A 25291-nucleotide genomic window follows, 5' to 3' on the forward strand; every position below is an offset into this window, starting at 1 on the left:
CTGAAACAGTAATCATTAACCACACAGATTTGCTTCAGCAAAATACATTAAAAAGAAAACAAAACAAAAGGCAAAAACTGTGGGACACATACCTAAGGAAAGCACCCCAGCCAGTATGCAGGCCAGCATTTCAATGGCATCACTATAGTCACAACAAATGTACTGTATCAACTGTACTTAAATCACCTCTTACAAGGTCTAAGTTGTTAACAAGTTAGTTAGTCAAAGCAGACTTCTCTAGGTTAAGAATATAGATATTTCTTAACACTGAATAACTGAAAAGATTGCTTGCACTCTCCCTTTTCACACATTCCAATATCCCTGTTAACTCTCTTAGCTGTTATAAGCACAGATGGAAGCATCTAACATCTCATCCTTACCTCAGCACACTGACTATTTTGAGGGAGGAGAGACCCACATGCCATCTATTCTAAGGCTTTATCTGCATTTGGAAGTCTTCTGAAGCAACTCTTCTACAAAACTGCAGAGTAGAGACAGCTTATACCTTTCCTTTACCTTTCATCTAAGCTGTCCTCATTGCTTTTCTTCTTGCTGTTGCTGTTTCTCAGAGCTTCAAGATGAAGTATGATCTTAAAAAAGGAGTCTTTTGAGTGCAATTTTAATGAAGTTTGGTCTTATAATGGTATGGAATTTAAAAGAGTGTTTATAAATCTTTTTACTTTTAAAAATTTCTTGGTTTTGATTGAATCACAAAGCACCTGCTCGCTGTTGCTATTGCAGATAAAGTATTCTATCTTATGGTCACAGATAACATGAAACTTTCTTAAGAAAACATTACCGTAATTAGAGTCTTCCTTTTTCCAGGACATCACTACAAGGTCTGACTTGGTACCCTGACCTTGACTGTCCCAAATCTGAGCACTGCTAATACAGGAGAACTAAGTGACTCCCATTCTTTTATTTTTTTTCCCTTGCTTGCTACCATTTATCTCCTACATACAAAGAAAAACTTTACCCCCTTTTGAACATTCTGAAACTTTGCAAGAAGTTAGGAAAATGAAAAGTGGACATTGTTTGAGTCTTCCTTTTACACTTGCTTCTTTACATGTCCACCAGTTAGGAAATCTGCCTCCACTCTCACTGCATCTACCTTGATTCATGCAGTTTGGGCAAAATTAATTCTGAAAAGTCCAGTCCAGTCCTCAACTTTTTATACTTCTACGTAACAAATGGATGTCAGCATAGGCAAGATTTGAAGTATCTCCTGAGGCCTTCTTGAACAAGAAGAACAGAAAAGACTGATGGTGTTTCCATCACTTATTATGGAAAATAAAAGAGACAATAGATACATTTAAGTTCTCTGTAGCACTTTATAAGTAGAAATACATTGTTCTACTTTCTACTGGAGAAGGACCAGTACAGACCAGCATGCCAACTCTAGCACAAATGGGAACCTTAGAAGAGGTGAATCAGCATTCCCTTCCAATACACACATTCATATGCGTATACACACAAGAAAAATGAATGCATATCTCAAAAGTTGTATGTGCACAAAGATAAACGAATACCCGACAGTAACACTAAGATCCTTCATGGACATGTATTCCAGAAATAACTGGATTTACATTCGTAGGTTTCTTCAGGTAAGAATGTCACATACAGGAAGGTTTCAGCATGTCAGCTTCCACTCTTTGTTTATACAGTGTTTCTATTCTGTCCCTGCTTAAAAGTAACCAGTCATAATAACTTTTTACTGAATCCCCTTGTTATTTCTGAAGTTATTAATGCAAGCTTTGTGTTATACAGCTCACCTCTGCCCAGACACCACGACCAGGCAGTAAGCCGCCCGCTCAGCCATGCCCCCATCACATTCCTCAGTAGCCCCTGTCGCTATCTACAGGGTGGCCAAGCAAAACCGAGGCCCTCTCGCCTCTCCTGCACCCCTTGGTTGGTAACCACGCCATCACCCTCCTGCAAGCGGACAGACGACTCTCAACAAAGCTGACACGGCCAGGTGCCAGGGAGCTCTGCGATTCTGCCAAGGCAGTCACCCGGAATGGGCCTTTCCCCCTACTGCCCGGCCCCGGGGGAAGGAGCTGCCGTGAGCCCCAGTCCCAGCTGGCGGAAAAGGAAAGCGAGGCTGCTCCCTCCGGCCCGCTTTTCCCGGGGGCGAGGGGCGGCCGGGACTCGACGCCCCCCGACCGCGGCCTGCGATGGACACGGCGCTCCGCGGCCCGGCCCGGCCCGGCCCTGCCCGGGGCGGCGCGGCCCGGCACGGGCGGTCCCCCGAACCAGCAGCCGGCCTCCCGCCACCCGAAGGGTTCTGCCCTTCGCAGGGTGCGCAGGGGCCCCGGGCTCGGCGGGGGAAGAGCGCCGCGGCCTCTCGGCGGTCGAGCCCCCGGGGCGCCGCGGGCGGGATGGGCCCGCGATTCCCCAGCCTGTCGCTAAGAGCCGCCCGAGGAGAGCGCGGCCTGCAGCGCCCGGACAGGCCCCGGCCTCAAGTTTGCCTCCTTCCCCGGCCGCCCCTCCGAGCCGGGAGCGAGGGAAGAAGGAAGAAGCACCTGCACCAAGCGCTGCCGGGGTGGGGGGAAGCGGCCGGCAGGCCACCGAGCCCCGCAGCCCCTCCCTGGCTTGGGGTGCAGAGCCTTTCATCGTCCTCCGTGTCGCAGCTGATGTCAAGCCCTCGCCTCCATCCTACCTGACAGCATCCCTCAACCCCATGGCTCTCTCAGCCCCGGGCAAGCAACAGGGGCAACCTGAAACCAAAAAACATCACCACAAATATAACCCCCCCCCCCCTCTCCAAACTCCCAGTGCAAGGGGAGGGAGGAGGAACACAGCAAACCCCAACTCCCCTCCCCCAAAGAAAGATGTGGTGGGGTGGCCCCAAAGTGACCAGTCCCTCGATTAAACAGATCCGGTTCCCCTCCCGATGTCGGGCGGGACTGCATCACCCCGGCCAAACTCGGGGCCGCCATCGCTGACCCCCGGCCGGGGGCACGGCATGACAAATGTCACCGGCGCCCACAGTGCGGGGTGGTTCTGTCTCTGTCGCCGTCCCCCCAAAAATAAGAAAATTCCCTTATATGAGGAAAGACACGCGAGACATCAAATAAAAGGGCACCCCCAGCTTCCAGCCCCAGCGCCCGGGAAACACTCTCGTAAAAACTTTGTCCAGGGCTCCCCACCGATAACAGTAACAGTAGAATTTAAAACCTGTCAACCATTTTAGATCCCTACTTGGGAAAATACCATTCCCGGGCACCGGTGGGTTTGGGGAATGGCTCTGAGCAGCGCCGCCGAGGCACCCCTCCCCCCGGGCCGCGGGGGAGGCGGCCGGAGAGCAAGATGCTTCCTGGGGAGGGGGTGGCGGGAGGGGGCGAGGGCCGGGAGCGTTCGCTTTACCTGAGACCAGCCACTGGCCTCCATTGTTGGAGAATTCAATGGCATTGACACAGCCGAAGTGGCCCAGGAGGTCCTTCTTGTAGAGGTTCCTGCAGCCCCGCAGGCGTCTTCGCTGGAAGTCTTGGGTGAGCAGGGGGTCCCCCTCCAAGCCCCGCTGGGACAGGAACCCCACCACCGACCGCATGCTGCCCCCCCGGCTGCCTCTCCTCCTCATGCTGCCGCCTGCGCCGCTCCCCGCCGCTCCTTCCCCCGCCGCCCCTTCCCCCGCCGCCGCCTCCCCTCCCCCGCTTCCCCCCTTGTTATGGTTATGATGATTTTTCTTTAGCCAGCCATGGCAGAGAGGTGTTAGACACTCCGCCGCTTCCTGATCCCGCTGGCTCCTCCCCGCTCCCCTCAGCAGCTGATCCTCAGCTGCAGCCCGCGCCTCCCGGCCCGGCTCTAGCGTGGCGTCTCCGCCGGGTAAGTCGCTGCCGGAGCGGCGCGGCGGGACGGGCACACTCGCCACGCCGGGGACCTGCCGGAGGACGTTAACGTTCGGCACTCCGGGACCTGCGGGGGACGGACACGTTCGCCACTCCGGGACCTGCGGGGGACGGGCACGTTCGCCACTCCGGGGACCTGCGGGGGACGGGCACGTTCGCCACTCCGGGGACCTGCGGGGGACGGGCACGTTCGCCACTCCGGGGACCTGCGGGGGACGGGCACGTTCGCCACTCCGGGGACCTGCGGGGGACGGGCACGTTCGCCACTCCGGGGACCTGCGGGGAACGGGCACGTTCGCCACTCCGGGCACCTGCGGGGAACAGGCACACCTCTCCCTGGGAGGACCGGCGGGATGGCGCTCAGCTGAGGCTGTGGCTGCCGCCGGCAGGAGGTGGCGGCGGGCGCGCAGGTGCTCCGCGAACGGGCGTCGTCCCCGATCGCGGTGAATGGAAAAGGAGCCCTCCGGAGCTGTGGCCGGCACACCGCGCGTTCCTGCGGACGACGCACCGGAGGGAAGATGGGGAAAATACCCCAGCTGCGGGTGTGGTTTGCAGTGGGGCTTGTCCTCTGTAAATGCTGAATGAGTTCTGCGGTAGTTCAAAGCATTACGGCTTTAGAATTTACTTTGTTTAGGGTTTTTATGTTGTTGTTTTCTCTATGGTAATTCTTACGGGTCCGTGAGAAGTTTTATTGCTTGCTGTCTTCTGCTTCTTCCCGAGCAGCACTGAAAACAAGAGGGTTGCCCATCCCAAGTGAGTAGACTCCTTGCAGTCCCACAAGACTGTTGTAAGTATAGATGAATTTTCTTTTCTTACCCTCCAGTATTAACTAAAACTCAAAAGGCAGCTAAATAGGTGAAATTGATCTGGGTTGTCCACTGTATAAAACTACTCCTACCGTTACGTTTCCGGGGAAAAAAACAACTTTTCTCTTTCACAGGACCCTATACTTCACACATAACATCTGATCCCATGTGAGACAACAGGAGTGTAATTCAAATAGTGATGTCTGAGAGGTGCTGCACAGAGCTCCCAGTCCTACCTTGCAGCATCTTAACTGAATGCTCCCTCTGCACAAAGTGAGCAGCTTGAAACTTTCAAGTCTGTGTTTCCCCACAGGCATGGGTGAACTGGCAGCAGTACCTAGGGAAGATGCAGTTTTTGGAAGGTGAGGAATTAGACTGGCCATCTTTGTCTGGCACCGCACCTGTTAGGAAGTAGAAATCTTTAAACTTTAAAACAACCAACCAGAAAATCCCTTCCTGACATAAACTTTGATATGGCAACACTAGTGAGTACTGTTAGACTTCTGCTGTGTTCCAGTGATAGCTTTTCTGCAAAAACTGAAATTATTTCATCATAGAAAGTCAGTTAAGTGCTTTGGGTTTCTTCCTGGTTAAGATTATAGAAAGAACACGAGATCCTATAAACCATGTTTTGTAGTTGACAACACTACAGTCTTACTTTTAACATATATCAGAAGTAAATAACAAACTTTTCCTTCTAATTGTGGGGAGGAAGGAGGAGGAAGGAGAATGTAAATAATGTAGGTAACAGTGTTAATATTAATAATTAACAATGTTTTGCAACTGAAGCGAAAACATCCACATGGGAAATATACAAAAGGCTTTTTCTAGTTACAGTTGTTGATGGCCAACTATTGCTACATAACATGTTTGGCAAAGCTCAATATAGAGAAGCAAAGACTTTGTCCATCATAGTTTGTGTTTGTTACTTTAGTCTCAGACACAGGTAAATTGCACTGCTAATCATATTTTATAGCCCTTTTGCCTGCATGCCATGAAATTCTGCACCACTGCAATTGTATCTGAAAACTGTTACTCACTTCTGAATTCCCAACACATGGTTCGTTTTTTCCCCTTTCCTAAAGTACTGCCCAGGTTGAATATCTTTGGATATCTTTGGTTTCTGAACTGAAATAAACATGCAACACAATAAAATCTCCAGTGCTTTTTCTCCATCTTCTGGATCCAGTCTTTAGTAAAGCTGTGTATTCACATGAACTTCCTTCAAAATAAAACTATTTCCTAAGGCACTCGTGACAGGATTTTCAGGAAAGATTTAATTGAATTTTGGTTTGGGTTGGTTTTTTTTAAATCACGTTTGTAAGCAGTTAGAAAGAAGATATGTTGTCAGAATTTGCAAGAAAAACAATAGGAAACTGCCAATCTGTTCTGCTCAATGCAATATTCTCTCACATGACCATATCATTTTAAAAAAACTATTTGGAAAGTATTCTTTTCACTCTCTGATTCCTTTGTTTGAATTAATTTTGAACACCTAAGGAAATTACCATAGTCTATACTGGTAACATCTTCCTTTGAAAAAGCCAGAGTGCTGTTATCTCTGTAGAACACGTGCACTGTTGTCCTGAGTCATGCTGATGTAGCACCTTTGTCTGCTTTAATAGGGACCTTCTGCAGCTTGGAATGGAATTGAGGTATTGACAGTAGTTAGTCTAACAGACCAATTTCATCAAGTTGCTGTTCTATGGGACATTAGCATTTGGGGTGCTGTTTGGATGTTACAGACCAAACTGGATTAAGCCTGGCCAGACTGAAAGGGCAGAGAAAGTCAGGGGCTGTTAGCACACACTGCTTGGATCCTGTAGGATGTTGATAGTCTCCTCCATGCCTCAAAAGCAGCATGAAATAAAGCCCAAAAAATGTTTTGTTTGGAATATCAACAAATAGGCAGTAGAGGGGAGGAGTAAACTGAAAAGGAAATGATAATGAACAGCATGGTGACTTTTTATAGATGTCTTTGGAAATGAAGGTAAGTAAATAATGTTTGTTGCAATGCAGAAGAGGGAAGTAGGACAATGCTTCAAATAGAGAAGTGATGTAGTTAGAGTAATGATCTACCTAAACAATTTTGGATTGCAATTTCAGAGTTGCTAATTCCAAGGCTGTGCACATCCCAGTCTCCCAGTAGTACTAAATTGATCTGGATCAGGTATGGCCATGGTGTCACATTCCTCTCACATCAGCTTCTGTCCATGCTACAGAGTTTTTGTTCTGCCTCTGGAACGACTGACAATAAGTGTTCTGGGTTTAATGTCTGCTGGTACAAAGTTATCCCTTCAACATCTTACCCAAACAAATTTGAATTGGCAGAATGAGTTGCATTAGTAATTTCCATTTGATGACTGAGGTATATTTGACCATTAATAGGAGACCGACAGTCAGCTTTACTCTATTGTCAGATTGTGGCATTTAGAGCAGTCAATGGCTTTGTGTTATGAACTGTGATGGAACGATGGTACCAGGGCGCTCTATGTATGTCAGCAAAAGAACTAAACAAGGGCCTTAGTCGCATGGATGGATCAAAGGACTTTGTCTTGGAGCTGCCATATAGAAATGTGTACCCTGCATTCTAGGATCTATGAAGAGGTTTCAGTCAGACCTGGCAGTTGACAAACAAGTTTGAGTGGCACATAAACCAGATCTACAGATAGCCACAAAGAAGATAATAAGAGGGCTTTCAGGGAAGAGGTCTAGCTCTGCTGAGCTCTGACTTCCTGCTAGTTATATATAGAAGAGAGAAAAAGTCTATGATTTGAGTTTGGATAGAGGGCAGGTGTAGCTCTGGGGAAATCCATAAATCCTTGAGAGGTATTAATTTATTTGTATTTCAGATGAGATAACTCAAGAGATAATGTGGGTATATAAAAGAATACCAAGCATACAGCTCTCTGAGAGGCTGTCAAACACTTGGAAGGAAGGCTTAAACAGGTAAAAAGTATTTAAGTAAAGCATGGTTGATTGTGTTAGGTCAGAGAAAATGAACTTTAAATATATTTTTTGGAGTTCTGCTGAACCTTTGAATGGCTTTGGTTAATCCAGAGTGGAAACTGAGAAGTTCAGACACTGATAGTTGGATGTCTATGGAGTGAGTCAGAGAGAGTGAGCACTCAATCAGAAAAACAGCAGAGTCAAGGCTTTTATTAATTTGTTTATTTATACCTTTTAAAATATATTTTGAGGGGAAATAGAAACAAATGGAGGGTCAACCAAGAAGACTATATCATATTTTAGTAATCTTTTTTCAAAATAATTTCCCTTATTCCCCTTAGTGAAAATTTGATGGGCTTCTGGGCTTTTTTCCTTTTGTTTACTAATTTCATGGACCAGAAAGATAGGAAGAACAAGGATTATTGTCTCAAATGTTTATTTGACTCAAGGAAGTGAACCACTGAGACCTAAAATCAGCACAGGCTGGTCTGGAGTGCCCAGCTGGGAGCTGAGTTTTACGAGATGGGGGATGTCATATTCTTAGCAGCCACATACTGTGAGGCTGACTGAGTGTGCCTTCTGGACTGAACCACTGGAGTAAGGTAAGTGCTCTTCAAGAAATGGAGTTGTGACACTCCTCTCTGTTTCCTACATAACCAATAAAAAGAGTTGACAGTTAAGGAAGAAATATGTTGATGATGATCAACATTTGCACAACTCAACCTTATGAGATCAATCTGGCAGCTTACACCTCTGAGAGTGTTTTTTTCAGATTCTTTGCAAAACTTGCAAACTTTGGCAGATCCTTGGAGTAAGCAACCACTGACTCATCTTTTGGCCTGGGATGTAGTTTCACTGAGATCTGACTGTATGCTGCGTTACTACAAGGAGTTAAACCAGAAGAAAACTCAATTTTTTGCTGTGCCAGCTTTCTGCTTGCTTATGAAACAGGCATTTGACTTTAAAGAGTTAACTGAGATGGTGTACATTCCATATTGAGAACCGTGCCTTATCCTACCAAGCACCATCATCACTACGTAAATACCAGATAGCTTGTTCTGTCCTAAAGATTGATGTCAAGAATGTACTTCAAACATCCTAATGCTCATAGATTGATAAGATGGTCACTCAAGACAACATGAATCAGGAGGACTCCCTAATGTCAAGCATCATGAGTCAAGTGAACAAAGAAAGTTGAAAAGTTCAAAACGAGGAAGATGAGTAAGAAGACCACCAGGAGAGGCTGAAGACCAGAACAACCCCTAGATATGCCCCCTAAAAGAAGATTCTGGCAAAACTCCACCTCTAACTCCACCTAAACTCCACCTGTTATGAATATGCATGTAAAATGTTGTCACCCCATACTAACACTGTATAAAATTCCCTGAATTCCTACCAAAAATTGGAAGTGAGCCTCCAGCAGTATTAACTGCTTCACTTCCCCTGCACAGCCAATAAATACTTTTCTGCTAACAGATGAAACTTTTCTCTAAGCAGTGTTCATTCTGGCCTTTTCATGGCATCACTTAATTCCTTGAATCTAACTGGCATCAGTGTCTGCAGAAGTGAGGCTGTAGAAGAACACTGACAGGTAGAAGTGGGAATCAGAATAGCCTTTTCAACAGAAGCTAAACCTTCTATCCACCTTGTTGCAGTGGGAAACTCCACCTTGAGGACGTGGCTTCAGTTGATTGAAACAGATCTCATTTTGACTTCTTGACAAAAGAAGATATGCTACTGCCTCCCTGGTATCAGCTCTGTTAAACTGCTCAAAATGGCTTGTTTGCATATATAGTCCTGGGGTTACTAGCATCGACAGGAGGAAGATAAATCACATTAGGAGTTGAAATGTGATTTTGGTTTTCTTTTGTAGCTTGGGATGGGGCCCCAGAGAGAGTGATATTAATGAGCTACTGGGGACTACATGCAGTTCTCTGCTCATTGTCTGCTACCAGCAATTCAGTCTTGACTGGAGCCTCTTTGCTTTGATATTCAACAATCATTGATTTTCCTTTGAACACTGAGACATTTACCCTAGTCTTCTCCCTCCTAAAGGATAAGAAGCTAATGTCATTATAAAAATAATTCTTTTCCTGTGATTGGCAGAATAAGCGAAGCCTGGTTTCCTATGGACTTGTCCTGATGTGGCACTGCTGTGTGGATCCACATATGTATATCAAGAAGAGTATGCACTTGCTTGCCATTTTACCAATGACAGCTTTATTAGGACCTGTTTCATCCATCTGGCTTTGCATTTCACTTAAGTTACCTTTGTACAAATTTAGATGGAATTGAGCAATGGTTTAAACATGCTTTCTTGGCAAGGAAAGTGGGGGAAGCAATGGGACCCACAAGCAGAAACACCAACAGACAGTGTAACTGCATAAGCCTCCTTCCTTGGGAAATCAGGCTAAAATTGAGTCTTTTGACAGACATCTCTGCAGGGATCTCAGATCAGGCTGCAGAGATCTCAAATCAGGCTACAGAGACAGAAAAGTAAATCTTGCTGTTTACCATGTAAAGGCTTCCAATTACCTGCTGTAACAGATTTCTAATAAGTAAGGCTAAGCCAGTATTTGGTGTTTACTCACTTGGTTACCTTCTCTTGGCAATGCCTCCATGAGGTTTTGGAAACTTGAGGGGTTTTTGTTGGGTTTTTTTTTTCCAGAGTGCACTCATGCATCAGTGGCTTTCATTTATTTTTAATTCAATCTTTACACTTGAATAAATGGCTATATAGGTACTAAGACAAGCTGTTAAAGAGTCTTGTGGTTTACAGGACTTTGTAATGTCAGTGATGCCATGGAAAATAAAGGCTTTAAATGGGATACAATCCTGTTACTTGGAGAAAAGCTGGCATCTTCTCTTTGAGACTTTAATTATGTAATAAATGTAGGGGTATTTTATTGGTTTTTTTCTCTTTTGTAACTTTACACATAAACTTCTATTACTTTAGAAATCAAAATAAACAATTTGTAAAAGGAAAAACTGGCCTATTTCAAATTTCTGTGTGGATGTCAGTTTATTAAAAATAGGTGAACTTATGAACAATCTTTGCAGACTTGTTTGGTATTCTGAGATCATCTTGAGCTCTGACAGAGTTCTCTTAAGGACGCTTTGCCTGCCCCTCAGAAGGGCAGCTGGATCCTGGAGCACAGCCACACCACCTTCTTGGGTCTCCTTCCAGTCACCTGGGCCTGCCAATAAGCCTGTTGTGTTCCCACGTGTTAGCTTTTTACCTTGAACTTCTTTTCAGACAGATTAGTCCCCTGAATCTCTAACCTGTCATTACAGAATTGTGGGTGCTGGAGCAAGGGAGCAGAGGGAACAGTCAAACCACAGGTACAACAGGAAATGCCAGACTACCCTTCTTAGTGGCCACCCAGGTTTATACTAGATTACAATGACCTTATAGAACAAAGCACTATAACTTGTGGGGTGTGTGTGAAGGGAAGAGAGGAAAAGAAGGAGGCAGAATATGTTCATCTGACTATGGGAACTCATTTACAGACAGACCCCTCTAGTTTTCTCCTGAGCGTGCACATGATGCAGTTTTCTTTTGAGCACAAATCATGTGAGGAGCTCCAGAATAGTGCTGCCTCCTGCTCAGTGACCTCCACTTCAGCTGGTCAGCTGTGTCTGGTGCATCAGAGCATAGGAGGTGGATGGAGAAGCTGGGGCCAGGATGTGACTGTAAGGGAGATGCAGACATTCCCTGGAGAGGAGAATGAATCAGTGACAAGATGTGTGAGTTACTGCAACATATGAGATTGCAATGCTCTCTAACCCCCAGGGGATTAATATTAAAAAATAGATAAAAATCTCTTCACTGTAGAGCAAAATCAAGAGCTTTCCAGAAACATGTATTATATATTTCAGAAACACGTATTCCTGCCTAGGCGTGGCTACTCCTCGGAACTGATTCAGGTGAGTGAGGGGTGGGTCAGGCTCGTTAGCAGGAGCTAGGGAGGCTATATAAGAGTCTCCAAAGGAGCCCAAGCAACAGCGGTCGCTGGTAGTGAGTTTATTGTTGTTTTTCTGGTTTGGGTGGGGTTTTTTGTTTTTTTGGTTGTTGTTTTTTCTTTTTGGTGGGTTTTTTCATTGTTTCTTTTATTTCTCTCTCTCCCCAACTTAACTAAAGCTAGCAATGGTTTCAAGAAAAATGAAATCCATTGCTGCTGCTAATACCAGGAGTGTGTTTACACAGACACTGCCCTCCAAGAAGGATGCAGCCACCCAGGCCTCTGGCTGTGCAGAGTGTCTGAGCCTGGCATGGGTACCAGAGAATGGTATGGGAGGCACCTGTGTATAAAGTGAACAGGTCAATGACTTGCTGTGTGACAGAGCTTAAGGAAGAGGTAGAGAGACTAAGGTGCATTAGGGACAGTGAAAAGGAAATTGACTGGGGGAGTCAAACCCTTTTGATCCCTAAGGCCGTCCAACAAGAAGTAGCGAAGCCCTGCCCCTTGCCAAGCCACTCTCCATCATCTTCCAACAGTCCTGGCTCGCTGTGGAGGTCCCATATGACTGGAAATTGGCAAATGTCACCCTAATCCACAAGAAGGGCTGCAAGGCTGACCCTGGCAACTACAGGCCTGTCAGCCTGACCTCGGTGCCTGGCAGGGTTATGGAGCAGATCATCCTGAGTGCAATCAGGAGGGAGCTGGGGTTGTTTAGTCTGGTGAAGAGGAGGCTCAGATGTGACCTCATCACTGTCTACCTGAAGGGAAGTTCTAGCCAGGTGGGAGTTGGTCTCTTCTCCCAGGCACTCAACAATAGGACAAGGGGGCACCATCCCTGGAGGTTTTTAAACTCAGATTGGACGTGGCGCTGAATGCCATGATCTGGTAAATAGACTGGAGTTGGACCAAGGGCTGGACTTGATGATCTCAGAGGTCTTTTTCTATGATTCTATAAATATACAGAAGATGTAACTTTGAGGTATAAAGAATGTGTACGTTCCAAAGACTGATGTCAATGGAAAACAAACTTCCCTGGTGTGACCCCACCACCAGTGAGACCTGACATGATCACACTATGCTGGCTTAGACCAGATCCTTAGAACAACCTTAATCTTATTTCTGATTAAGGAGAAAGCTTTATGTGCCCATAAAAGTGTTTTTCTGGAAGTCACCTGTGCTCTTTGTGTGCTGTCAATAGCTCTGCACCACAATCCGGAGTTAAGAAATAAGAAGGGGGAAAAACAAAGATGAGCACTCACCTGTGGACAGAAAAAAAATACTGCTCCTATTGAGATTTTCTCTGATGCCAGCCATGACCTGCTTCATTACACTCCTTGGGTAATGTGTCTGCTAAATAGATCCTCCTACCCTGGTGATTACAAGTGGCAAAGTTAAAATTTTATGTCAAATTGTGAAAGCAATTTGGTGCAGTCTTTCCTGCAGGTTCAGTGTCTACTTCAAAGAGATGCAGCTGGCTGGAATTTTAACAGCACAAAAATTGGGAAATACTGGGAATTGCAAAGGAACAGGGAAATATTGGGTGCTCAGATCCTTTCATTTGCAACAGAATTTGGTCTGGAATCTTGTTTGTTCTTTGACAATAATGGCCTCGAGACTTGATGATCATAACCCTGAACAGCAGCAGCTCCCTGAATACTCATTGTCCAGGTTTTGTGACTTCTAATGTTCGTATTTCCCCACACATTAGGGAGGAACAATTGCCATGATTATTCCTCTGGTAGTTTCTTAATACCACTTGATTTTTCCTCTCTGTTTTCTTTCAGTTCGCCACTCTAGAGGCGGCTACGATTTGCTATTTATTTCCCTGGCTGCCTTTGTTCTTTGCTTCCCATTCTCTCTGGTCCCTCCGGGCCTGGGTGGCTTCCACGGCTAGCCCCTCAAGCCTTCCTAATCGCAGACAACAATCAGCTCTTTTTCCTTCAAAAACCTCCTTAAAAGAGCTGGCTTTTTCGTATTTTTACTAATATTCGCTGCCGCGGCTGAAGGCGCTGCCGCCTGTCCCGGCGCAGGGCCCCGCCACCACTGCCGTACAACATGGCGGCGCCCATGGCCCGCCCGCGCCGCCGGCACAGAGGAAGCGTCCGCCGCTCTCAGCCTCCCGGTGCGTGTGGCGACTGCCCCGCAGGGGGTTCCTGCTGCCGGACGCCGCCGTTCCGCGGGACGCAGACAGCGAGCGGGTCGGTGAGCGCCGTGCGGGACCCGCGGCCGGGCGCGGGGGGAGGGGCTGCTCCGCGCGTCCCGGGGCGGCCGCGCCTGCAGGGGGCCCCCAGTGCGGTCCGGTGCGCCCGCGGCCTCCCGCCTGCTCCCGCCGTGCCCGGGCCTCTTCCCGGGATACCCCAGGCCGAGCCTGACGCGGGCAGCGCCTCCGCCCGGGTGCGTGGCAGTCGCGGCCGCCGCGACCGGGGCCGGCCCTGAGGAGCGCTCGGCTCGGGCCCCCGGCCCGCCCTCGCCTTGGCACCGCTGAGCCCGGGGATGGGTGGGCAGCGGCCGGGGTGTCCCACCGGGGCTTCTCCTGCCCCGCACGAGTGGCCGCCTGGGATCACGGCCATAGGAGGGGTCATGGGTGCTGGTGGCCCGCGTTGCGTTCAGGCGTCTGGCTCAGTTTAAGAGGCGGGAGGGAATTACGTGTCGCTCCGCAGGCGCTCTGGCAGGTGCCCGGCGCGGGCTCGGATGCTGACAGCGGCTCGCAGGGCTGCAGCAGCACCGACACCAGAACTTCTGCTTGTGTGGAAAGTGCGTAAGGACAGCCCTTCAGAAACAAGGCGGTGGGCTGGGGAGGTGCGGATGCAGGGGCAGGATTGATTTCAGTTCACTGAAGGGATACTAAAGCTTTTGTATGATACAGGGAAAGCCATGTTATGAATAGATGCTGCTGCTTTAAGGCTTTTCAATGCCTGCATAGCCATTTGACCCCAGTATGGATGTGAATGTAGTGCACAAATGCCTGTTGTTTACTAATGCATGAACCGACATGCTTATTCGGCAGCAATTCCATCTTGCCCTTGTTTAGGTTGATCTAGTTCCAAACCGAACTAAAATATGTTGGTGACTAGTTTATTTTTGGAATATCAGAGTGCGTAGAAGCGTCCAGTGGCACCAGTATAAATTAATGCATTCCCTTTAAGGCTTTCGGTGGTTGGTCAATAGCAGCACTCAGTCTGCTGTTATTGCTCAATCCACCCCCGAAGCAGCCTGTCCCCAGACCACCCAGTCTGTCAGAGTGGGTCCTTTTCCTGGCAGGATCACAAGTTGTGGTTAGGACCTTGCTGTGGTACCACTGCATGTATTTAATATCTCTAAACACATTTATTAAGTTGCGCTTAATTTCCACCTCTCATTTTTCTTTGCAGGCTGTGATAAAATCCTACAATGCCGTTTTGAGTGGGTGAAGTGAAGGAGTGGAAAGAAAATTAAAAAACAATGCCCAAGCAAACAGCAGTGACGATAACTTTGGTGACCCTGCTGGGTGTTGCAGTGGGGGGCCTGGTTTTGTGGAAAGCAACCCAACGTCGGAAAAGAAAAGTATGCCATAGCAGTCAGCAAGAAGAAGCAGCTATAAAGTCGGGAGATAAGAAACTCATTAAGACAGAGGATAAGGAGGTGCTTTCCTTGTTCAGATCTCCCACCTTTTCCTGGGTAGAGAGGACCCTTGGTGCAGACATAGTTATAGTTTCAGAGCAGGAGGAGTGGGATCGCGTTGAACCACTGCTGAAGAAGGAGTTGGAGAAGTGGCCGGTGCTTGGAATTGATTGTGAGTGGGTGAGTGATCAAGAATCGCCTCTCCTTTAGGTTGCGACTTGCAACGGGAAATCGTTGAGGGTGGGGCGGTTCCTGTGTTTAAATGGATAAATAGGACTATTGAAACTGCCTATGCGATTGTCATGACAGCAGTGAAGTAGCCGCTAATTTTGCTCGCTCCTTATGCTTTGTTTTTAATTCACTAGTTGCATTTTTTTACTGAGTTCGTGTGGTAAATCGACTTTACGAAATACAGTGATAATTGTTCGGCTAAATATAGCATTATGTATTTTGTGTAATATCTCTTTAAAGGTGATTTACACTATTTTAAATCTAGCTATGTATTTAAGAAACAATATCTTAAGTATAATAAATCCAAAAAGGAGGATAATACTGACACATAGATAAAACTCACCGGGACAACCTGAAAGCAAAGTTCCTCTTTTGCTTGTACATTTGTATGTGTGATCTCTCAAAACCGGCTTTAAGCCATTTGTAAAGTCTGTCTTTGCCATTGTTTTGGAAATTTATTCACCCCACAGTCATTACAATAAGCTACAGTTAAACAATGAATTTGCCACAAACATATAAAGTGGGTGGCTTTGTGCTGATGTGGATTAAAAAATACATCTGATTTCTTTCACCAGCTATCGGGGGAAAGATTCTCTTGAAAGATTGTGGTAAGAAATAGCTTGGGGACAGTAATACTGTGAAACCGATCACATAACTTGCAGTGAAATTTTAGAGACCTGTAACAAGACTTGACTGATAAGTATTTCCTGTCTTCAGTGGCCTCTTTTGCAATTTGCTCCAGCTGCAGTATTACTAATAATAGTGTAACCTGAACTCTTGATTTTTTTATTTCATTACAGGTATCTGTGGAGGGGAGAGCAAATCCTGTATCCCTGCTACAGATGGCTGCTTCCAGTGGCCTTTGCATTCTTGTTCGGTTACCCAGGCTTGTTGCCAGTGGACAGACTCTCCCAAAGACTCTGTTGGACATCATGGCAGATAGTACTGTGTTGAAAGTTGGAGTAGGATGCTGGGAAGATGCTTGCAAGTTACTTCATGATTATGGCCTTCCAGTCAAAGGGAGTGTGGATCTCCGCTATTTAGCCATGAGACAGCAGTAAGTGCTTGAAGACAGAGGCAGCTCTGTTGGAGGAATCACTGGAGTTGGAAATACTTTAAAAGTCATTTGTATATGCTGAGTGATCTCAGTCTTGTAGGTCTGGGGTTCTTAGGGTGACTTTAGAGAATGGGCATTGACAGCTGCAGCCCAAGAATATGTCAAGCTTCTATTTTGTGGTCTTAAGGGAAACGAAATCTTCATGAGGATTTCCTTTGCTAATTGTGTCTGTTAGTCTTCTCATAAAATACCCTTATACACTTTGCTGAGTATCGTGGTTTAGCTTTAAGAAGTCCAGGCACAGTGATGTAATGCAATGAGAGCAATCACTGTGTCAGCAGATGTTTGAATGCCTGGAAGTCTGGGCTAAATGTGCCCAGGACGTGTAAGCAGAACTGTTGATTTCAAGATTTCTTGGAAAAATTACTAAGTAAACCAGTTCTAATTTTCTCTTTTAATAAAAATGCTTCTGTGGAAAGATTACAATTACAATGCTATTTTCTTACCCTTCATTCTTCCTAAAACAAAATGTTTTACTTGCGTATGTTCTTCATGTACAGTTATATGTATGCCTAGGTGTTAGTGATCACTGAGGATAGACTTGTTGTCTCTGGTGGCCAAGATTCCTCTGAGTCATTCCTGGGTCTTCTGTTCCTCATGAATCCCTAGGGCTGGCAGTCCATCATTTTATGATGGACCTCATTAGTTCAAAAGTGAGTAGTTCAGAGGCAAACACTTCAGCCTTAAATGCTACCAACTCCCAACCTTGACTGTTTTGCAAGTTGCAGACACAAGACCATTACTAAATCTAGAAAGGACATTTAATGGAGAGGAGGGAGAGGGCCTGTAAATCTGGCAGGCAGCTGTTTGAGTGGGAGTCATTCATCATGTGCATTATGTTCTGGCAGGTTCAGGGTCTATGAGGCCATCTGAATTTGTATGAGTGCATAATTTTTAATATGTTTATTTCACTTTCTTTGTTAAACTGAAGGAAGGATCTACTTTACAACTGCCTTAGCCTTAAGTCTTTGGCTGAAAAAGTCCTGAACTGCCCGCTTGACAAGTCTCCTCATGTGCGTTGCAGCAACTGGGAGGCAGAAGAACTGGCACAAGATCAGGTGTGTCTTCAACTTAGTGTTTTGGGAGGAAAAGTAACCTTCTTAGTAGAAAAAGAAGGTTTACAACAGAGAGGTCTGAATCTCTTCAAGTTCTGCCACAAAACCTTATATGTGAGTGTGGTCTAAAGTTAATTTCAGGTGCTCTGCCTGCATTTCCCTCCTTTTCCTTGAAAATCATTTTCTACTGTTCTCCCTGGATACTTGACTGTTGTTTTCCTTTATTTCTGAAAGATCTATAAGGCAATCTCCCTTGAAGAAGTGTTTTCAAAACCTCGACTTTCTATTAATGTCTTTTCTTCATTCTGTAGCAGCCAGTGCAATATTAGAGAGAGACTGGAAATCTTGTTCACCTTTAGAGTATTATGGTTTCCCTGATTGCTCCGTTTCTTTAGTCAAGCTGCAGGTGTCTGCCATATCAGTGACCGGTAGAGGGAGTGACAGGACAAAGAACCACGCTGGATATTTATAGCCAGTATGTCAAAAGGGAGCTTCTTTCTAGTTAGGGAGGGCTTGGCGGGGTAGAAGGGTGTTTTAAGGTCTGGCTGACCTGAATTTTTTCAGTCTGTTGCAGTTCCTGGGGACATCCGCGAGTACTTAAAATCTTGACTGACCCTAAAAATGTGGGGTGTGTTGACATTATGGAAGTGCCACTCAACTGGCAAAACTTTGAACTTCAGAGGAAATGAATGCAGTTTCTGGCTTTACTGTACCAAGTGTTAAAGATTAATGATGTTTGGGAGTATTTGCTGTTTGTCAATATCTAGATGTCTGTGCTTTTCTGTAGGTTCTCTATGCTGCCAGGGATGCCCAGGTCTCAGTGGCTCTGTTCCTCCAATTGCTGGGATTTGCTGGCCTCCCTGCTACATCTGAAGATGCAAACTCTGTCACTGCTTGGGAAAAAGCATTGGGTAAATGCCGGGGCTTGGTGGATATCCCATTTAGAGGAAGAAGGAGTGGCAGCACAGGAGAGGAGAAGAGTGGAGAGGGACACTCCCCTCAGAAAACAAAGAATCGGAAATCTTGGGTGAATGGGCAGTCGTCTGGCAATCGGCAAGTGAGAGATCCACGGAGGCAGAAGCGAAAACCTCTGGGTGTGGGATATTCTGCACGGTAAGTGTATGAGCACATTTTAGTCTTTGCACTGCAGATGAAAAACTTTGAATGTTGCCTTACGCCCTATTCATTAAACAAAGTGGATAATACACAGGCTAGGAAAAGAAGTGAAGGACATAACAGTCATGGGAGCCAGATATTTTTTCTGTTTTCCTCATTTCTCTCTAGGTGGTGTTGAAAGCATGGCAGCACTGGGATCTGTACTAGGTCATGAGCAAGTTGAAGCGTTGTCTTCAACTTTTGCCCTTCCTTCCCCTGGGAAGCATTAACCATATAGCAGAGTCCCAGCAGGCAGTGGTTGCCTGTCCAGCTGTCATTCTTGGAGTGTCCTGCACAGGGCTAAGAGTTGGACTCGATGATCCTGATGGGTCTCTTCCAGCTCAGCATATGCTATGGTTCTGCTTCCCAAAGAGCTGTGCCTTGTCTCCTCCAGGGAAAAGGTGATAACTGCATAGAGTTTGTCCTTTCATCAGGATCTGCCTCGTGGACTGCTGTTTGTACTTTGCTCTCCCGTGTCACTGTGGCCACAGAGATGGCAGGGTACTGAGCAGAGCTGAAAGCTAAGGCTAACAGCGGTAGGACATGTTCTGTGAGGTGCCAGAGGCCACAGAAAGGAACAGTCTGCGGTAGCAACAAACCCTGCCCTTCTTTGTTGGCCTGGGAGAGAGAGGAGGGAACAGCACTGCTTTGGACTTGCAGAGGCAGCTGTTGCAGGATTCAGGATTACCATCCTCACAGGTGATTTTTTGGAGTGGATCCTAAATTCTTATGGCCTTTTGCTAATGAGAGTTCAGAACTAGTCGGGGAAGTCTCTTTAAGCTAATTGCAGTAGAAGATGTGGGGAGCTAGTATGTTTGGTTTTGTTGGGATACAATCTAATAAAATTTATCACTGGATATAGAAACTAAAATTGTCTGTAATTATTGGGAAAGAAAGCCAGACGTTCTAGTACTTGTTTTCTCCTTTTTAGGTTTATTGGATTGGCAATGGAGACATCGTAATGTAGTCAATAATACTGATTTCATTAGCAGTCTTTAAAGGTATTGTGTTTTACACAGCAAGTTCCTCCAGATTTTTGTTTTATATTTTTATTGGGAGGCTGTCTTACAAAACAGGAGTACTGCATCTGATGGGAGGATTAAAATTTAAACAAAATTGTATTCCAAGATAAATTGAGATCTCCCCATATTTGTTTATTTATTTTTTGTTTTTAAGTGCGCTTGACTTTACGAGAGATCTGTAGACTCACTGTTTTTTACAGTATTTACAGCAGTGTGGCTCTGGTCTGTAATAACATGGGGTGTGGTTTGAAAAGTCCTTTTCCACTTTTCCTTTCTGTTTAAGTCTGTTTAGTTTTAATGTTTATTCATTTAGAATTGGGAAGTACTGAAATTGTCATGATGACTGAGTGGATGCTCAGTAGAAGGACACCTCCTATATCATTGTTTTGTTGGGGTTTTTTCCCACTCATGGACCTCGAAAGAAATTGTTCTGTCAGATTACAGAGCCTGAGAATCAACCTTTTTAGCTGGTAAAGCTGCTGACTTCTTACTTGTACAATCTTGCTGGAGCGAAGAAAGAAAACTTTTTCTCACTGTGTTCTGACATGTCTGGCCAGTTACTCCCAGGTCCTCTCTGAGCCCAACCTGTCCACTCTCCAGTTTTGTTTGAAGGAGGTTGGCAGAATAAGGAAACACTTTCTGCAAAACAGGGTCCTTCCACAGACTGCCACAAACCACCGGAGACTGCTCAAGCAGGACTTCTTGTCACTGCCAAAGGCTGGGTGAGGCTGTGTTTGAGGGCCTCAGCTCAGTTTTGTTGTTCTCATGGATTGTGTTTGAATTTCCAGTGCTGCAAGAGTCTTTTTGGGTAAATGGCTTGGGTAAATGAAGTAATTACTACTTACACTAACTTTTAGACAAGTTTTTTTTAATAAAACAGTAAAATACAGGCTTAGGCAGCCAATCCTTGAAACTGCCTTGCCTGCAAGTTGACACTGAGCTTACTCTTGGCTCATTATCTTCATGACTTCAATTCTCTTTTGTTTTCTAATGTAATTCTTTTTTAAAGGCTGTCATCATTGATGGCATCTCTTGAAAGTTGGGGTTCAGAGTTACGGTTCTGTTGGCAGCAGAGAACAAAGATACCTTAGAGTCAGTGAACCCTGGGTAAGTTTTTAGATGTACTGCTTCCCTTAGCAGCAGTCTGTGCAGTCCTGGCAGCCTCAATTGTGCGTTTAGGGGTGCTACTGTGATTTGGAAGAGGCTGCATGAGTTGAAGTGTGGCACACGTGGCTATAGAGCGCTCTGTTTTTTTGGCATGCTGTTGTAGTTGCTGTAATGCTGCCTTTGTTTCATAGAAAATCTCCATTGTATGACAACTGCTTCCTGCATGCGCCAGATGGACAACCCCTGTGCACCTGTGATCGCAAGAAGGCTCAGTGGTATCTGGACAAGGGGATTGGAGGTAGGCATACCAGATTTCTGGCTGGTATTTGAAATACAGCTTTTTTTTTTCTTTGTTTTTTTTTTCTTGTTTCTTGGAGCATGAATCTTTCGTATCCTTTCTTATGGAAGATACTGTTGGGGATTCATTAGGATGATTCTTATGTTGTAGCATTGTTATTTTAGCTTTCAAATACAAATTTGTCTTGAATATTCTCTCTCTGTCTTTATCCTTTTAGAGCTAGTTAGCACAGACCCATTCATTGTAAAGTTGCGGTTTGAGCCTTCAGGACGTCCTGAGTCTCAAGTTGATTATTATCTGACAGTCAAAGAAAACCTGTGTGTTGTATGTGGCAAGCGGGAATCCTATATCCGGTGAGTTGTTTAGTGGGTAGGAGAAAAACACATCTTCTAAAACAGGACCAAGGTCTGCATCTAGTTTGGCATCCATAAATTTGGTTAGTGGCCTGAAACATTAGGCTTGTTTGTGTCCTGGATGGGCTGTCACTATTTGAATGCTCTGTAGTTGTATGTGACTGGGTAGATCTGGCACTGAAGAGACCAGCCTTTCCTTTTACAGAGGCAGGAGATACTGCTCCTAGGAGAGAGCAAAGCTCTCATGGAACATCTGTGTGCTACAGTTTGAATGTGGGGGGGGGCAGCAGTGTGCCAACACACACTGTTCAGGTGGCATCCCCTTCTGAAAATAGCTGTACTAGTCCTTCCATTACTTAATACTTACATTTTTGAAAAGTTTAGGTGAGCCTAAAGCTCAGAAGGTCAAAAATAATGAGATTTTTCTTTGCAGCTGCTACTGATTATTTGAGAAATGTACTTCTCACAGAGCATTTCTTTCTTTATTTTTTTTTACAGTATGAATCTTTTTCTTTTTGATTGAAAGGGATAAATTTTTGGAAGGCAAAAAAGAGAAATGCAGAAAACATGTAGAAAGAACTACAAATAAAAGAACAAAAATAATCTCTTGCTGTACTAAGGGCCCCAATCCTGGTAATCTTTGTTTTCCTAGACTTCTAGTTTTAGTTGACCCTTTCTGGGCCAGGAAGAGGAGGAACTGGGGAGTAGTAGCTCCTGGCAGCTGTAATGAACTGTTGGTTTTGTGTTCTCTAGGAAGAACATTGTTCCTCATGAATACCGAAGGCACTTTCCCATCCAGATGAAGGACCACAACTCCCATGATGTACTCCTACTCTGCACATCCTGCCATGCCATTTCCAATTACTATGACAACCATCTGAAGCAGCAGCTGGCTGAGGAGTTTGGTGCCCCCATTGGCTGCGAGGAAGGTGTACGTCTCCTGGAGGACCCTCTGCGCAGGCAGGTGCGCTCAGGAGCGCGAGCCCTGCTGAATGCAGACAGCCTGCCTGACCCCCGAAGGGCAGAGCTTCTGCAAAGCATCAAGGACTTCTTTAACACAGAGGCAGTCACACCAGAGATGCTTCTGGAAGCAGCTGATCTGGAAACCAGGTATAACAGCCCATCAGTAGGTGTAAGACTTTAGTAATTTATATTGCATTTCTTAGTGGTTTTGTTCTTATTTACATGCTTCTCCTCCCAATGCAGGAGTTGTCTGGGAACTGCAGCTCTTGTTTATTCTCCTCTTTCCCTTCCTCTTGTAACAGTCTTCTGTTCTTGCTCTCCATCTTCCCATCCAACACTTTATACTTCTTTTGAAGGACAGCTCAGGAAGGGAGGCTGAACAACAATCATATCAAAAATCTCTTCCACTTTCTCAAAGCCTCCCCAAACATCTTTTCTTAACAAGTATCTAGTCTCTGTCTGCATGAAATCAGTATTTCCTCCTTTTTATGCTTACTATTCTTTGTCATGTGCCAGTGTTATAACTCAGAATCTATCCAGGCGGAGAATTCAGTGGCAGGATCAGTGCTCTGGAGGGTCATATAGTTTTCGCCTTGAGAAATTTGCAGTCTGTCTCCTGAGGAGCTTGTAATGGACCTAAAGGACTTTGTTTAGTGTTGCTATAGAAGAACACTCTCAGTGTAGAGAAACCAGCTTCACAGTGTAACTGTGTTCGAGAAAGCAGTTTAGCATTGAAGCAAAGCTTAAAACTCTCCCTCTTCGTTAGCTTACCATGTGTCTGTAATTAAATTCTGCAGCTGAAAGTATCTTCAGTGTCTTGCTGTTTATTGGAGACAGATCTAGAGTCTTAGAGTAGTCTTGTGTGAAAATGAACTCTGCTTGTGTCCTGACAGGATCTGCAATGAGAGCTACATGCCTCATGGACTGAAGGTGGTGCAGTGTTTTGCTAAAGGAGGCCTGCGCTCCCTTATGCAGTTGGAAAGACGCTGGCGGCAGCATTTCTTGGACAGTATGCAGCCCAAGCACCTCCCAGAGCAGTGGTCAGTGGATCATAACCATGTGAAGCTGATCCGAAAGTATGGGGAGGATCTTCAGATCGAGCTGTCATGAAACTTACTTCCTGGACTCTGGATAGTGTCTAATGGACATATGTAACTGAAGATGGGAGAAGTACTTTTATCTCTGTCTTCTCTAACACCTGGGCCTGGGTTTGCAAACAGGTAGCAGTAGATCTGCCAGATTTGACATTTTATAGAGTTAAATTTGACAGTTAAATCTGTTGACTTGAACTTTCAGGTGGTTTGGAATTTTTAATCTTAGTCTGTCCCTAACTAGTTTAATGCAAGAGTGACATACTAAGGGGACTTCTCAAAGTGACTGTGGAGAATTATTTTCTACCCTCCAGGATGCTTGATGCCTGCAGACCATCTCTCTTAACACAGAGTACAATATATGAATGTTTCCAGATTTTCTGACATACATTTGCACCCTTGGCTGCACCTTTGGAGTCTTCTGATAAAAGTCTTTGTTTTCAGTGCAGTTGCATTCATATGAGTTCTTCTTAGAGAAGAGCCCTTGCCAGAGAGAGATTTCTTGTTTGGAAGTGGCAAAGAAACCTTACTTTTTTGCAGATTGTGAGCTGTACCAGCATTGCAGATAACCTCAGCAAGTTTCCTCGTGGCAGGTGCCTGATGAGAAATAACACACTGGCAGTGTGGAAGCACCCATGCCAAGTCTTTTGTTAAACAGCTTCCAGCAACACGCAGTTTATAACAAATGTTCTTCTGCTTATCTGTGGTGAATAGTGTGTGTGTGTGCCTGCAGGGCTGTGATCTTACTGGCATTACAGAGATGGAGTGGGATGACTCCTACGGCTGGAGTGTTGGGATGGAAGGATACAGGCTCTTTAAGAAGGACAGGCATGGAGGTGTCACCTTCTATGTCAGTGACTGGCTGGAAAGCCTGGAGTTCTGGCTAGAGTGCATGGAGCTCAGCTTGAGGGATGGATGAGGAGTCAACTCAGAATTTATGGGTCAGGATTAAATTCTGGATAATGAAGGGGATGAATTATTCTACAAGCAGCTGGCAGATGTCTCAAAATCTCCAGCCCTTGTTCTTGTGGGTGACTTTAACCTGCCAGATATCTGCTGGGAGCTTCATACTGCAGAGAAGAGGCAGTCAAGGAGGTTCCTGGAGTGTATAGAGGACAATTTCCTTCATCAACTGGTAAATGAGCCTACCAGGGGGAAGGCCCTGCTAGACCTACTGTTTACAAACAGAGAGGGGCTGGTAGATGATGTAGTGGTTGGAGGCCGCCTGGGGCATAGTGACCATGAAATAATAGAATTTTCAGTCCTCAGGGATGTAAGGAGAGCCACCATTAAAACCTCTGCCTTGGACTTCCGGAGAGCAGATTTTGGCCTATTCAAAAAACTGATTCAGAGCATACCCTGGGAAACAACCCTTAAAGGTAAGGGGGTCCAGGAGGGATGGACATGTTTTAAGAGGGAGATTTTGAATGCACAGCAACAGGCTGTCCCAGTGTGCCGAAAGGCCAGCCAGAGGGGAAGACGGCCAGCTTGGTTAAATAGGGAGATTCTGCCAGAAATCAGGGATAAAAAGAAAGTTTACAGACTATGGAAAAAAGGGCTGGCTACTTACGAAGAATTTACAGATAGAGCTAGGTCATGCAGGAAAAAAATTAGGGAAAGAAAAGTGGAATTTGAAGTAAATTTGGCTATTTCAGTTAGGGATAACAAAAAGTCCTTTTATAAATACATTAATAACAAAAGGAGGGACAAGGAAAACCTCCATTCTCTGTTGGA

At 45.5% G+C, this 25291-nt stretch overlaps 3 protein-coding genes across 11 annotated transcripts in view; 1 reads left to right on the forward strand and 2 right to left on the reverse strand.

The window, feature by feature from the left end:
- DCAF5 (DDB1 and CUL4 associated factor 5) overlaps positions 1–3625 on the reverse strand; it is a 62480-nt gene extending 58855 nt beyond the window's left edge. The window contains exon 1 of one of the 4 annotated variants that reach the window (XM_071558165.1): positions 3367–3625. In XM_071558165.1, the coding sequence (XP_071414266.1) occupies positions 3367–3580 (214 nt within the window). In that variant the 5' untranslated portion in view covers positions 3581–3625. Of the gene's footprint in view, positions 1–92; positions 410–2522; positions 2599–2659; positions 2677–3366 lie in introns of those variants that run through there. The other 3 variants (XM_071558167.1, XM_071558169.1, XM_071558166.1) reach the window with 3 other exon arrangements.
- Positions 3338–24005, forward strand: EXD2 (exonuclease 3'-5' domain containing 2). 6 transcript variants are annotated; one of them, XM_071558172.1, is made up of 10 exons: positions 3338–3491; positions 3692–6644; positions 14937–15345; positions 16197–16453; positions 17445–17571; positions 18356–18681; positions 21044–21150; positions 21368–21503; positions 22257–22613; positions 23360–24005. In XM_071558172.1, the coding sequence occupies exons 3-10, from the start codon at positions 15007–15009 to the stop codon at positions 23574–23576; spliced, it is 1866 nt and encodes a 621-aa protein (XP_071414273.1). In that variant the 5' UTR covers positions 3338–3491; positions 3692–6644; positions 14937–15006; the 3' UTR covers positions 23577–24005. The 6 variants fall into 6 exon arrangements, with proteins under 6 accessions (XP_071414273.1, XP_071414277.1, XP_071414274.1 ...); XM_071558176.1 differs by having other exon boundaries at positions 3696–6644; XM_071558173.1 differs by lacking the exons at positions 3338–3491; positions 3692–6644 and adding an exon at positions 13622–13767.
- LOC139673545 (salivary acidic proline-rich phosphoprotein 1/2-like) lies at positions 13677–14147 on the reverse strand. The gene has a single exon (XM_071559302.1). It carries the CDS (start codon positions 14145–14147, stop codon positions 13677–13679), a length of 471 nt encoding a protein of 156 aa, XP_071415403.1.
- Positions 24006–25291: the final 1286 nt, after the last annotated feature.

The sequence above is a fragment of the Pithys albifrons genome, chromosome 6 (genome assembly GCF_047495875.1).
Source record: "Pithys albifrons albifrons isolate INPA30051 chromosome 6, PitAlb_v1, whole genome shotgun sequence".
Taxonomy (NCBI): domain Eukaryota; kingdom Metazoa; phylum Chordata; class Aves; order Passeriformes; family Thamnophilidae; genus Pithys; species Pithys albifrons.

Excerpts from the sequence above, each read along its gene's own strand:
- LOC139673545 (XM_071559302.1), bottom strand. The coding sequence starts at position 14,147 with ATGACCCCTCCTATGGCCGTGATCCCAGGCGGCCACTCGTGCGGGGCA.
- EXD2 (XM_071558172.1), top strand. The coding sequence starts at position 15,007 with ATGCCCAAGCAAACAGCAGTGACGATAACTTTGGTGACCCTGCTGGGT. Across the intron at positions 21,151-21,367 it reads TCTGGACAAGGGGATTGGAG|AGCTAGTTAGCACAGACCCA; the intron begins GTAGGCATACCA and ends TTATCCTTTTAG. Across the intron at positions 21,504-22,256 it reads AAGCGGGAATCCTATATCCG|GAAGAACATTGTTCCTCATG; the intron begins GTGAGTTGTTTA and ends TGTGTTCTCTAG.